This window comes from Lampris incognitus, chromosome 2, assembly GCF_029633865.1.
Source record: "Lampris incognitus isolate fLamInc1 chromosome 2, fLamInc1.hap2, whole genome shotgun sequence".
Lineage (NCBI taxonomy): Eukaryota > Metazoa > Chordata > Actinopteri > Lampriformes > Lampridae > Lampris > Lampris incognitus.
In genome coordinates, this window is record NC_079212.1 from 117,729,329 (window position 1) to 117,742,622 (window position 13,294).

General features: G+C 44.1%; 1 protein-coding gene across 1 annotated transcript; it reads right to left on the minus strand.

The window, feature by feature from the left end:
• Positions 1 to 719: 719 nt before the first annotated feature.
• Positions 720 to 7,229, minus strand: LOC130106636 (ADP-ribosylation factor-like protein 8B). The gene is made up of 7 exons (XM_056272818.1): positions 7,024 to 7,229; positions 4,721 to 4,801; positions 4,449 to 4,522; positions 3,487 to 3,580; positions 2,832 to 2,899; positions 2,661 to 2,731; positions 720 to 2,529 (listed from the first exon to the last, which is right to left on the minus strand). The coding sequence occupies exons 1-7, from the start codon at positions 7,144 to 7,146 to the stop codon at positions 2,480 to 2,482; spliced, it is 561 nt and encodes a 186-aa protein (XP_056128793.1). The 5' UTR covers positions 7,147 to 7,229; the 3' UTR covers positions 720 to 2,479.
• Between the last annotated feature and the right edge of the window lie 6,065 nt (positions 7,230 to 13,294).

Genomic DNA, 13,294 nt, shown 5'->3' on the forward strand with positions numbered 1-13,294 from the left:
AATAATGATAGCAGGACAGATTGGTTAAATCTGTTTAGCCTGACTGAACAGTACCTTATTTCATTCTGCTTTTTTTTTATGTATTCATCATAAATTCTGCACAAGAAAACTTAGTCATTTGGATGAAGTCATTTTCTAAATTGGCATCTGTCCTCATGAAATGAAAATGTAGCGCAGTTGTGTCCTATCCTCTGTTGTATCAGGACACAATAGCAGGAGGTGAAAAACTCACGCACAATGACCTAAACCATTTTATAACAGCTTCTCTGAATTTTTTAATGTTTTTTTGATTAAACGTTTGAGATTTTGGTTGTGTTTGATATGTTTTCTGAGTGGCTGACCAATATAAGTGTTGACTAGGCAATCCAACTGGCACATAAAAAAGCTTTTAATATTAACAAATCTCAAATGAAAGAGGTTGCAAATTACATCAGATGTCATCTAATTCTTAAGTTTGCACACGTTGTACAATTTCAGAGAGCTAGTAAAAAGGCCTTTCTTACATGTAACAAAAGAACTTCACTTAGAGCTTGAAACAGACGTCAAGAGTTTATATGGAGACATCAAACCCCTTTGCATTTACTAACTTTTTCCCAGAGTCCTTTAGTTCCACCTAGAGGTGAAAATGATTCTGGACTTCCCACTGTGCACTGATGTTCAGACTTGAAATCATTAAAAATAAAAACAAAATTTATTAGCAATCACAGGGGAAGAAAGCATGACATCTACAAGAGCATTTATTTGAATAAAAACTTCTATCTTCTTATTTACAAATTCTGCAATTGAATGTGGATACATACAGCACATGCACATACAAATCGCACACAGGTAACAAAGCTTTACTGAATTGCCCACACAGTCACCCAATTTGCTGCTGTGGTCCCAACAATCAACAATCAGGATTACAACAGTCACCAGTAGACACAGACATATGACCAAACAAAAAACAATATGATAATCTGTATTTTGGAGGACTGACAAGATGGCTAGATGAAATGAAGAAGCACAAGTCATGTAGGCTTTTATGGAAATAGTGACATTCAATTCATACCCCACCCTCCAACATGTACACATAAAAAGCACAAATTAAATTCAAACTGATTAAGGTAATTTAACCAAGCAAGGGACTTATTAATATCCATAAAGTAGGCTTATTGCAATTCAACATCTGCGACCAGCAGTCGAAAAAAAATTGAAAATCATTGTCTTCTCGCAGAAAAAAAAATGATAGCTTTTGATCAAGACGTCATTCTGAAAGCTTTGAGCTTTGCCCTTGGCCTGGAAGGCGTAATATAAGCCATCATGACTCAGGCAATCGTGTAAGAGATGTTGGGCATTGATGACAATGGACATGCCCTATTTAAATCTGATGAACTATCCTCTATGCCCCCAAGCATGACCAAACCTGACTGCCTGTTTTCCAACCTGAACACTATGAAATGTCAACTTGATATCTGGGCATACTCATACTGTATTCAGGAAAGCCAAAAATACTATTTCAACCTGAGAACTGTAAGCAGACGTCATCTTCCATTTCAAGCTACATTTAATAGTCCCTGCGACAGCAAAACAGAATTCAAATCCATCTGCTGACCAAACAAAAGGTACCATTTTCCTAAACTCAGTATAGCTACAAGCCTCTTTTCCATTTTTCCATTCCAATTTTCAGACATTTTTCATAACAGCCCTTTTTGGCCAATTACATGATTACATTACAATGGGATTAAAATGGGATTACCAAGAGAAACTATAATATGACAAAGGCTGTGTCTGTACTAAGTTATTCAGAAGAGTCATTCTGAAGTTGCACTAGGCAAAAACTGTCTCATGGAGCATTAATTTTAGCAGAAGGCACTTAAAACTCTGCTGACTGATCTTCGGGATTGGTTTAGAAACGTCAACCATTCACACAGGTAAATTTTCCTTGGGTAATTTTTCACCTGTAAACTCTGTTTTAAGTCAGTTTACAAAATTGATATTCCTTTATTCCAACAAATAAAACACAGGGTAGATTGCTAAGAATTTGTCAGGATTTGAGGGTATTTGGCAAATAACTGAGAAAAACTACAATCACATGAAAGCCAAATGAGGCAGGCAATAGAAATGGAACTTTGGTGATGGGTAGAGACTAGTTCCACCCATTAAGATCCCTGTGTTGAGCAGAATGAAACCAATTTAAATGGAAGAAGAAGAAAAAAAGACACAGAGCTTCTCCGCAGTGACAGTTAATAAGGCATGATGGGTATGAACAATCCACTTTCTAGCACAATATAGAGACAACTTTTCAAAACTCCAGATAGCTAGGGTGGCTGTGGTGCTGTACAGGGACTACACATCTATGATAGTGTGCTGGGTGGTGCAGGTTGTGGTAGTAACTGTAAAAGCTGAATTACATCACAGAGGCAGTGGAAGGGATGACTGTAAAGGACCCATGGCCATTGGGTGCTGCAGCCAAAGTTGGGACTTTGGGACCTCACTTTCAGCTTCGCCGTGACTTTGAATGCTGGATGAGCCACTGCAGTGTGATATCTGAGAATGAAATGACAGAAAAACCTAACACTCTCTGGTATCAAGAGGTACCAAAAATAGTCAAAACTGACATGAGTCAACAAAAACAGGTCACAACCATGAGGGGTACTGACATTCAATACCATCCTTACCTATATTGTCTTTTTCTTTGCAGGACACAGAGTAGCAGCAGATCTCTCTATCTTGAATGGCTGACAAGTTCCTATAAAGGGGTTATAACACATAAACGGGCATGAGATTTTGTCCAAAATGCAAAGAGTGGCTATACAGGATTAAAAACAGAAATATTTGGAATGTCTCACATTTTTTCAATAAGTTGCTTTTCATCAAGTGCATTTGGTAGGTCTCTTTTATTGCCAAGAACAAGAACCTGAAACACAACACACAGGAAGAAAAAAAATCAATGTTAGCCATAAGGATGCGGAACAATTCACTAAATCGCCAGAGATAACAAATTCTCTCAATCTGCTAGCACAAAAGCAAAATGAAAACACTAAGTCTTTTTTAATGGTCTACTGACGTGTCAGCGTTATCACATGATGTGATCAGAAAAGGTGTAGGATTTCTGTTGACTTTGACTTCAATAATTACAAGAGACTTCCTATTAAGGGTAAAGAAGAAAGCTCATGTGCAGTCTGCAGTCACAGCTGCTGGAAGTCTATTGAGTCAGCATGTCAGAGACCATCATGTCAATAAACCTGTTAGATGAGATACTGAAATCTAATTAAATATCTTGGCTTGGGTTCAAATCACCACTTAATGTAATGCTCTCAGGCGTGACTCACTACAACCCATTAGTTGCAGCAATCACTAATTACAAGGCTATTGACCACGTGTGATAGGAGTCACTGCACTCTCAAAAATAAATAAATAAAAATCAATTTCCTGACCAAAGATTATTAAAATCAAAATATCTGGGTCCAAAAGACACAGCAGCCAATGGCTCCTTCGCCTTACAGGTATTCCTTGTAGCTGGGGTTTATCTAATAGATTGTGGAGTTCATTTCTGGAAGCTTCAATTTTTTCTCGGTCTGCTGCATCCACCATGTAACTGTAAAGGAAAGAAACAGCACTTACTTTTTTTTAGCAGCATTCAAATACATGGATGGTCTGTAAACACCTAACCAATGAGATGTGCAAAAAATGTTGACCGTTGTAATACCAGTCTTAAGAAATCACTTTTAAGCAGGTCTTAAAGAGCTGTTAGTGGTGCTGGCATCTATACAGCTGTTTAACATGTTGTAATTCAAGGCTATACTTCAGAAATGACATGGTCATTTATTCTTACTCTAAATATAATTTTATAAACATGTAAGAACCATATGAGTGGGAGGGATCAAGTTTAAGACAGACACAGCCCTGTTCTTCATTTCATACAAACACAGGAAACAGATGAGTAGATGTATTAAGAACTGGAGATACTAGGAAAAATAATTTATCAGTTTGCTTTTTAAAATGTGTGTTTATTTTAAATCCTTCTGATATCAGTTCCAAGGAAGCACTTTTCTTCCATATGATAAAGGGCTCCTACTTACATATTTTGTCAGATCAAAAACATTGCTTTTCTGCAAGTAATTATTTGTACACTCTGTGATCTCTATTCTATATCTACACCCAACTTTAAATTTTCAACAGATGGTCTAAATGTTGAAGATCTTGTTTAAGATATTATAATCATTTTGGAATCAGGTAAATATGAGTTGCACTTGGATAATTATCCTTTGAAAAGACACCTGTATATACCATCAGCCAAGCCAAATTAGCAGACTGCAACAAATTATTTAGAATTTCTACAACTTTCTATAAAACATGGCTTAAATTTCCATGCTTTTCTCATTTTTTAATATGTTAGAATCTGTGATAGTAGCTTCCTCTTCACTAAGTCCATCTGCAGTACTTTGGAGTGTTAAGATACTTACACAATAGCATTAACTCCTCGACAGTAGCGCTCCCACATGCTTCTGAAGCGAGGCTGTCCACCTATGTCCCATATCTGCCAGCAGACAGCACATATATGGTCACATGGCTTGTAATGGAAAAGGTATTGTAACATTTCTATCCTTAATACAGAGGCCTGCATCTCTTAACAGCTCTAGAATGCAGAGTGAAAAGCTGTAAACTGGCAATGGTGCAGAGAGAAGCTAATGACACAGCTGAAACAGCTTGTAAAAAGCTGGCAAACCTAGCTCACCTTTATTGTCACATTGCCTTTAGTAACCTTCCTCATGTTGAAGCCAACTGTGGGGATCATGTCTTCGCTGAATTGGCCAGACTGTAAGAGACAAATAGAGAACCTTATGTTAATGCTATCACAGAATCAGTACTGCATGTGCTCCAAAGACAACATATATCACGCTGTAGTTTAGTGCCAAGATTGAGAGAGAGGGGGAGAGAGAGAGAGAGAGAGAGAGAAAGAGAGAGAGAGAGAATCAAGTCAATTTTATCTGTATAGCCCAATATCACAAATTAGCCTCAGGGGGCTTTAAAGCAATACAACATCCTGTCCTTAGACCCTTGCATCAGATAAGGAACAACTCCCTAAAAAAAAAAATTTAAAAAAAACTTTATCAGGGAGAAAAAATAGGAAGAAACCTCAGGGAGAACAACAGGGCAGGGATCTCTCTCCCAAGATGGACATACATACAATGGATGCTTAAAACACAATTTACAGGATACAACATTGAAAGAGGATAACGGAATTATAAGATACATGAAGAATATGAGGAGGATGCCAAGCAGTGTCCAGATGCCACTGGTACAGCCTAGGAGCTGAGCCACGCAACCACCATCACCATGTAGATCTGACAGGAGGACAAGACTACACAGGCTCACAGGGGAGACTCACAACACACCATTTACATACACGGCAGAGGAGACAATAAAAGACATTGGTCATACATTGGAGAGGAAAAAAGGATACAACAATGAAACGGGATAACAAAATTACATAGGGAAAGAGATGTATGAATAACCATCTCCCCAGTATGCCCTGCATTCTCCCTTTGAGCTGCAGGTCTTCCAACTACCATGTGTGCCACATGGTAGACTTTCACATGTACTGTGAAAGTCTCGAAATTATCAATATATTTGCACAAATGTCCCATGTAAATCAATACTCTTGATGACACAAGTAACTTACAGTCACCACTGTGAACTGTTATCAAAAATAAACATCAATTTCATAATTTTAGACGCTTAAATTGACTCGAAGTAATTAGCCCATTTACTGTACTAATCATTTGAGATGGTGCTTTATTTTAATTAGCATTGTTAAGTTTAAACCTACACGTCATCTACCTTTCATCAGCAATCTAATGTTATGTACCATAATATTCCAACAAAGATGACACTGTACCAATTCATAATGCTGGCTGATTTGGTCATGTAACCTTAAAACAGAAGTCCAGAATAGCCAGCTCAGGCATCTATCTGAAAGGCTTCCTTTAATTGTGCAGACTGAGCTGAACCCTTTTGAGAGACTAAGATATTAGAAAATTTTCAACATGCAAAACACATAAAGGCTTGGTTGCCTTGCTGGTATTATAGGACTTACGTCCACTCTAATAGCCTGCAAATGATATGGTGAAAGAGAGGGCAGCTTTGTCCAAACCGCATTACACATCAGCTGACCTCACAGTCAGTAAGCAGAAAAGAATGATGTATTCTCGTGATGACTCTAAGCATGGGGGTCCCCAATGTATTGTGACCTTCAAGCTGGAAAATGGTCACATCTGAAGACAACATTATGGCCCATCATTTTTAACACTAACTGCTCAGGATATCGAGTCACAGCTAAACATACAAGTATGCAGCCCCAAAATGCCATGTTAAATATTTTGACTCGAATGATGCGGGAAGCCCTTTCAGAAAAAATAGTACGCAGTGAAAGAAACAGTGCCAAGTAAAAAATCAAAGATCAAACAACTGCTTAAAATGATCTGCTGGGAAACACCAAGAAGACACAAGTGTGAAAATGGTGAACTCGTACGGCTAAGTTACAGATAAACTCACTCATCCTCACATTTCATCTTCGAGCTAAATCATCATGGCCACAGGCCCTGAGCATCTGCTTGGCTGCACCCTTGATGACGTTGGCATCAGGCTTGTTTACAAATTATGTGGTTTGGGATGGCAACCCATTACTAATAATGACTGCGTGCCACGTTGGCTACAGATGTTTCAATACATGACAGGTCTCACCAATTCGTGAAGCAACATAACCTAACTTCGTCATTTAAACGTTAAGCTAGCCAAACAGTTGAAAGATTACACTTAGGCTTAGTGCCATGCGAAGAAAGTTGGCTATCAAGAGCACTCAAACACACGGCAATCATCCAAAGCTATTGCAAACATTAATCCAGTAATTTTGTTAATATTGGCTCCGGTCTTGAACACCCAAAAAAAATCGATTAGTATCAAGGTTCATAGAGCCTAAGGCTCTCTGTTCCAGGCAGTAGCCCGGACCCATACTGACTGTGCTTGTTTGCTACTCACTGCTATCACGTTGACGAACGTCGTTTTCCCGGAATACTGCAGTCCTACTAGTGTGAGCTCCATCTCCTCCTTCCAAAATAAAGATCTGAACCAGTCCAAAAGCCTGTTTATGAGGGCCAGCATCTTGAATGGCACAGTATTCGCTGTCGGTGCAATATGGGTCGCGGTCGCCGTCTATTCTCCTGAATCGGCGAGCAGTCTAAAACAGGAAGTAGAAACTCTTCGCCACCTCACGTGACCCAACTGCACAAATTGCGCTGGTCATATAGCGCCGTTACAGCAGCGTCCGGACCGTCATACATGGATATGAACTTCACAAACAGGCCGACAGATACATAATAAATAATAATAATTTTTATTGAGCAACCGAGTCAATTAGTAACGGACGTGGACAACTGAGACAAGTTGCTCTGTGCAGTTTTAAAACAGCCGTGTCTATTGCCTTTTAAATTGCAATGAATGTTTCACGATTTAAAAGTAAAAATCCGATATTATCTAAACTTGTGGTACAATTATTAGCTGGAGTTCGAGTTAGGGCTAGTGTGATTCTTTAAGGTTTTTGTGTTATTTTCTACCTAATAGTTCATTCTTTTATCATCTGTATATAGACATAAGATGTTTTCGAAAGTGCCCAACAAGTACCTTTGATATGATTAAATGCTTGACGTTTGGAAAATTCACTCAGGATGGAGTAATATAAACCACACCTTCAAATATCAATGATAGCCCTTTTAGTTATTTTGATTATCTGTGTATTGGTATCAACAAGAAAGCGAAAGGGACTTTATTTCCGATTGCATTTTCAAAGTTAGTATAACTTAATAATCCTTTTTAAACAGACCAGGTATGAGCTCAAATGATGCCCAACTCTATTGTCAATTTTTAAAAAAAGTACTTCAGAAAATGTTAAAACTTAAACTTTTGTTTGCAAATGAATAGAGAAAGAAATTAATGTAAACTGATAAAAAACTGAACGGATGATGATAAAAAATACATTAGCTTTTTGAATTTTGTTTGATCAGATGGCTTATTTCAGTGTTGATTCTTCTCCTTTTATCTTGAATGGTAAATTAAGTCTCCCCCTTTAACATCCGGGTCACTTACATGACACTATCGAGATCCTCGTCTGATAACGCTGATAAGATTTGGCCCCTAGAACTTGCACCAGAGTCACGTGTTCCACAATTCAAATCATAGGCGGGGATTAACAAAGTGGCGAGGGAATCCTATAATCAGAAACAAATATTCTCATATGGCAGTGATATTCAGTCATGCACCGTTAAGGCCAATGTGTATGTCTGTTTTCATTCAAGTCCGCATTACACAAGCTGACTTCACTGATCAGTCCTCCCCTGTCTGGTTGTTAATTAGTGAAATTTTGGGCTGGACATAATATCAGCATATGCGTGGTTCTCCATGTCATATCATAACACTGAGTATAACTGTCACATTCTATTATTAAGAAAACAATGTCAGGGTGAAAATATCATTTGTGACTTAACAATTATCTGTGGCGTCAGATGATTTTAAGTGAATCAAGTTCCATTCAGTAACTACAGGCCATGTTGATTCATTACTTACTAGCTACTTGAGTATGCACTGTTACTATTCACACATACTGGACATACAGTCTGACTTGTTAAGACTTCAGCTGTCTTCTAATTAGCATTCATTTGACCAAATCTTTTATGACAAACAATCAAATTTTGAATATGCATACACCTCAGTTATATTTTGACCTCTGGCATTATTCGGCCATTTATTTCAGAGACCTGGCAATGGGTAAACCACTATTGCCTCCAGATATTAAATGATTATTTCTACAGTGCCAGATATTGTGCCAGATGTTGCATGGGACAGTCTTATTGAGGAGTTTACACCAACTAAAGACTGCAGATGGGAATTGGTTTGGGCAGGAATTTCCCTAACTGCATGGGGGCATTGGATGGTAAACATGCTGTCTTCCAGGTATTGTCCAGCTCAGTTTCTCAATTTTATGAGGGCACTGGACGATCTACCACCGAGTGACTGGCTTGAGCCCTGAGAATATCAATGTAGCTGTAAATGGTAAGTAAATGGACTGCATTTATATAGCGCTTTCTAGTCTACTGACCACTCATAGTGCTTTACAGTGTATGCCTCACATTCACCTATTCACACACACATTCATACACTGATGGCAGAGGCTGCCATGCAAGGCACCAACCAACCTGCTCATCAGAAACAGTTAGGGGTTCGGTGTCTTGCTCAAGGACACTATGACACGCTCTCTGGAGGAGCTGGGGATCGAACTAGTGACGCCAGCCGCTTCTTTTCACCTGACAGTGAGGAGTTTCTATTGTATTTAGAAATCACGTCAGGACACAGCGCTGTCGCTCGACACAACCGCTACGTTGCATTCTTTATTTAGACTGACACAATATCACAGGCAGACCCAATCAAACAACCCAGAGCCCGCAGGCATCACCAATCGATCCCAGCACAATAGAACAGCACCAAATCAAATGCAGCACTGTCGATTTGTGCAGACATAACATCCCCCCCCCCCTGGCAGGATTTCAAACATGAAAGGTTGACACAAAGTCCTCTAGGTGGCCAGGGCGTAAACGTGTGCGAACAGGTCGCGGGGCAGCCTGAGGCTGGGTGGGCCGAGGTGGGGAGGGAGAAGGCAGGGGAAGCTGAGGCCCAGGAATGTCTGGGGCCCGTGTAGGAGCTGCATGAAGCCCTGGGGCGTCTCGCCATGCTGAGGGAATGGCTAAGGTTGTGTCACCAGCTGTGTGTGGCGGAGCTGCCACCTTCCGTAGACGACTGGAGTGCCACCGAGTGCCATCGCTGAGGAGGTAAGTGGCTGGGCCCAGCTGACGGGTGACTTGGAGAGGAGAGGACCAGTATGAAGCCATTTTATTGTCCCTGTGGGGCCTGCGGACCCTGACCCAGTCTGACACATTGATGTCTGGCACCCTGGTTTTTTTTGACTGATCAAACCGTTGCTTCATCCGCGTCTGCTGACGAGTGACTGAGGCTCTGACCCCAGAGGGAGGTGCCTGGGGTGTGGAGGGGCGGAGCCTGTCAAGAGGCATGCACAGTTCCCGGCCTAGCATGAGAGGCTGAGGAGACGCCTGTGGTCGAGTGCTGTGTGGCCCGATAGTGCAGCAGAGTGTGACGGATGGCCTGCGTGAAAGAGCACCCTTGGGCCATGTGTGCTCTGAGGCCGTTCTTCAGTGACTGGTGAAAACGTTCAACGCCACCATTGGCCTGGGGGTGGTAGTACGCAGTGCGTATATGACGGATGCCCTTGCTTTCGAGATAAGCAGCGAACTCAGCAGAGACCAGCTGAGGGCCGTTGTCAGTGGTGATGGTCTTTGGGAGGCCCCAGCGAGAGAAAAGAGAGTCCAGGAAGTCGATGATGATCTGTGAGGTCACAGTGCCGGAAGAGGTGAGTTCAGGCCATTTTGAGTGTAGATCGTAGGCGACCACCATGAAGTGTTGGTGGTGGGGAACTCCATGGATCTCACCACAAATGTCCAACTGCAGGTGTTCCCAGGGCTGAGAGGGCCAGGCGAGAGGTTGCAGGGGTTTGGGGAGCCTGGTGGCCAGTCTTGCCACTCACAAGGCAGGCAGAACAGTCCTTCACCAGAGCCTCAATATCTCTGTCTATCCCCGGCCACCACACCAGGTCTCGGCAGTGCTGTTTCAGTTTCACAATGCCCAGGTGGCCTTCATGCGCCGTATTCAAAACACGTGCACGGGGAGCAGCTGGGATCACTGTGCAAAACCCACGTGCCACGCAGGTGTCGTTCCAGCAGGAGAGCTCCTGTCTGACTCGGGCGAATGCAGCCAGCTCCTCTGGGACCTTGTGAGGCCAGCCATTCTGGATGTAGGTGCGGAGCTGGGAGAGGACAGGGTCCTGTTCGGAGGCTGCCCTCAGCTTCTGCAGAGAGACAGTGGCCTGAAGGGGTGTGTGTAGCATTTGGACAATGTCCTTTTCCACACAGTCAGTGTCCGTCTGTGGAGCTGGGGTGGAGACAGAGCGAGAGAGCAGCTCGGCGACAACATTGTCTCTGCCTGGGGTGACCTGCAGGCTGAAGTTGTACTGGCGGAGGCGGTCAGACTAGCGGTGCAACCTCAGGGTTTTGTGGCCTGTCCCAGATGTGGACAGCAGCACTGTCAGGGCCTGGTGATCTGTCCTGAGGGTGAAGGAGCGGCCATAGAGGTAGAGGTGCCACCTTTCACAAGCCCAGATACAGGCTAACGCCTCACGCTCACCCACGGAGCACCGCTGCCCGGTCAGGTTGAGGGCACGGGAGGCGAAGGCGATGGGCTTCTCCACACCGTTCTGGGTTTGAGACAGCACAGCCCCTATCGCTGTGGCTGATGCGTCACAGGTCACAAAGGTCGAGCTGGAGATGTCGAAGTGAGCCAACACTGGTGGTGAAGTCAGTTGAGTCTTGAGATCACGCACAGCGTCACTGCATGCCTTTGACCACACCCATGGCTCGTCCTTACGCAGCAGCTGGCGCAGGGGGGCTGTGGTCGCAGAGTACTGGGGAAGAAACTTCAGGTAGTAACTTGTCATACCCAGGAAGGAGGCGACCTGGGCGGCCGAGCTGGGCTCAGGGATGGCCTGAATGGCGTCCACGTTGGATTGTAGTGGAGTTACACCGCTCGCTGACAGCCGGAACCCCACGAACTCGATGGCTGGCACGGAGAGGACACATTTCTCAGCATTGAGAGTTAGCTTGTGCTTGGACAGGGCTGCGAAGACCATGTTGAGGCGCTTGTCGTGGATTTCACTGGTGGGCCCGTGTACCACTATATCGTCCAGATAAATGGCCACGCCCAGTATGCCAGCCAGCACGGAGACCATGATTTTCTGGAAGCAGCTAGGGGCGGAGCTGAGACCGAAAGGCATCCTGGTGTAGCGAAACACTCCTGCATGTGTCACAAAGGCTGTGAGGTTTCGGCTGCTGGGGTGGAGGGGCACCTGTAAGTACCCCTGTCTGAGGTCGAGCTTGGAGAACACCTCAGAGCCATAGAACTGAGCAGTGAGTTCTTCTGAGGTGGGCAGTGGATACTTATCAGGGGCCACTGCCTTATTTACTGCACGTAGATCGACGCAGACACGCAGGCCCCCCGACTTCTTCTTAGCCACCACGAGGTTTGAGACCCAAGGTGATGCGTCCACCGGTTCAATGATGCCAGCTTCCAGCAGTTGTTGCAGCTCGGTGGACACCCCATCACGGAGAGCCAACGGGATGCGGCGCAGTAGTTTGATGACAGATTTCACAGCAGGGTTGAGGAGAGGTTGATGGGCGAAGGCGGAGAGGCAGCCCAGCCCCATAAACAGCGATGGCCACTTCTGCTGCCAAGGTGTGGCAACAGTCAGGATTGCTGCCCCCCTTGTGTCTAAGGGGGAGAACCCCAGAGCGGAGAACAGGTCCAGGCCCATCAGGTTGGCCCCACGGCGTGCCACATGAAAAACTGCATTGGGCACCAGTTTGGTTCCATAGCGGACAGTCACTTGAAGAGAGCCAACCAGATCGATTTTGGAGTCACCATACCCACAGAGGACAGCTGAGGGTGCGGACAGTGGCAGTGAACCGAAAAATTGACTGTAGGTATCAACATTCAGGAGAGACACACCTGCACCGGTGTCCAACAGCAGGGGGATGCACACATCATTAATGTTGACTGTGCATGATTTGAATGACACTGGCCCAGAGCTCACCTTGTGAATGACGGCGGTTAAAGACTGGGGGGTGTGGCCCTCTGACCCAGCCGGGGAAGATCGACAGACGTTGGCAAAGTGATTTTGCTTACCGCAGCTACGGCATGTCTGGCCACGGGCAGGGCAGTTCTGAGCCCTTGAAACATGAGACCGAGATCCACAGTTACCACAGGACTGTTGAGGGCGGGGCCGAGAACGCCGTCGTTGCAGTTGCAAGACGACCCCAGTGGAGTCGGCGCCCGCCTCGCTCTGGCTGGGTTGCGTCCCGAGGGGCAGCCGTGAGTAGAGGGAGGAGTCGTTGGCAGCTTGACTGGAGGTGGCCACTTGCTGTGTATTTAGCATAGCAGCACACTCAGATGCTCCCTCAACCTGTAGTGCGATGGTAATTGCTCTGGACAGCAGCAGATCGTCTTTTTCCAGCCGGAGAGTCTCACGCACCTTTGCGTTGTTGGTGTGTTCGATTAGCTGGTCACGAACCATCTCGTCCTGAAGCGCGCCAAACTTGCATGAGCTAGCTAGCCCTCGCAAATTAGCTACATACTG

Coding starts and splice junctions, on each gene's coding strand:
- LOC130106636 (XM_056272818.1), bottom strand. CDS start 7,146: ATGCTGGCCCTCATAAACAGGCTTTTGGACTGGTTCAGATCTTTATTT. Junction 4,802..7,023: donor CGTTCGTCAACGTGATAGCA/GTGAGTAGCAAA, acceptor TGTCTCTTACAG/TCTGGCCAATTCAGCGAAGA. Junction 2,530..2,660: donor CAAAGAAAAAGACAATATAG/GTAAGGATGGTA, acceptor TTTCATTCTCAG/ATATCACACTGCAGTGGCTC.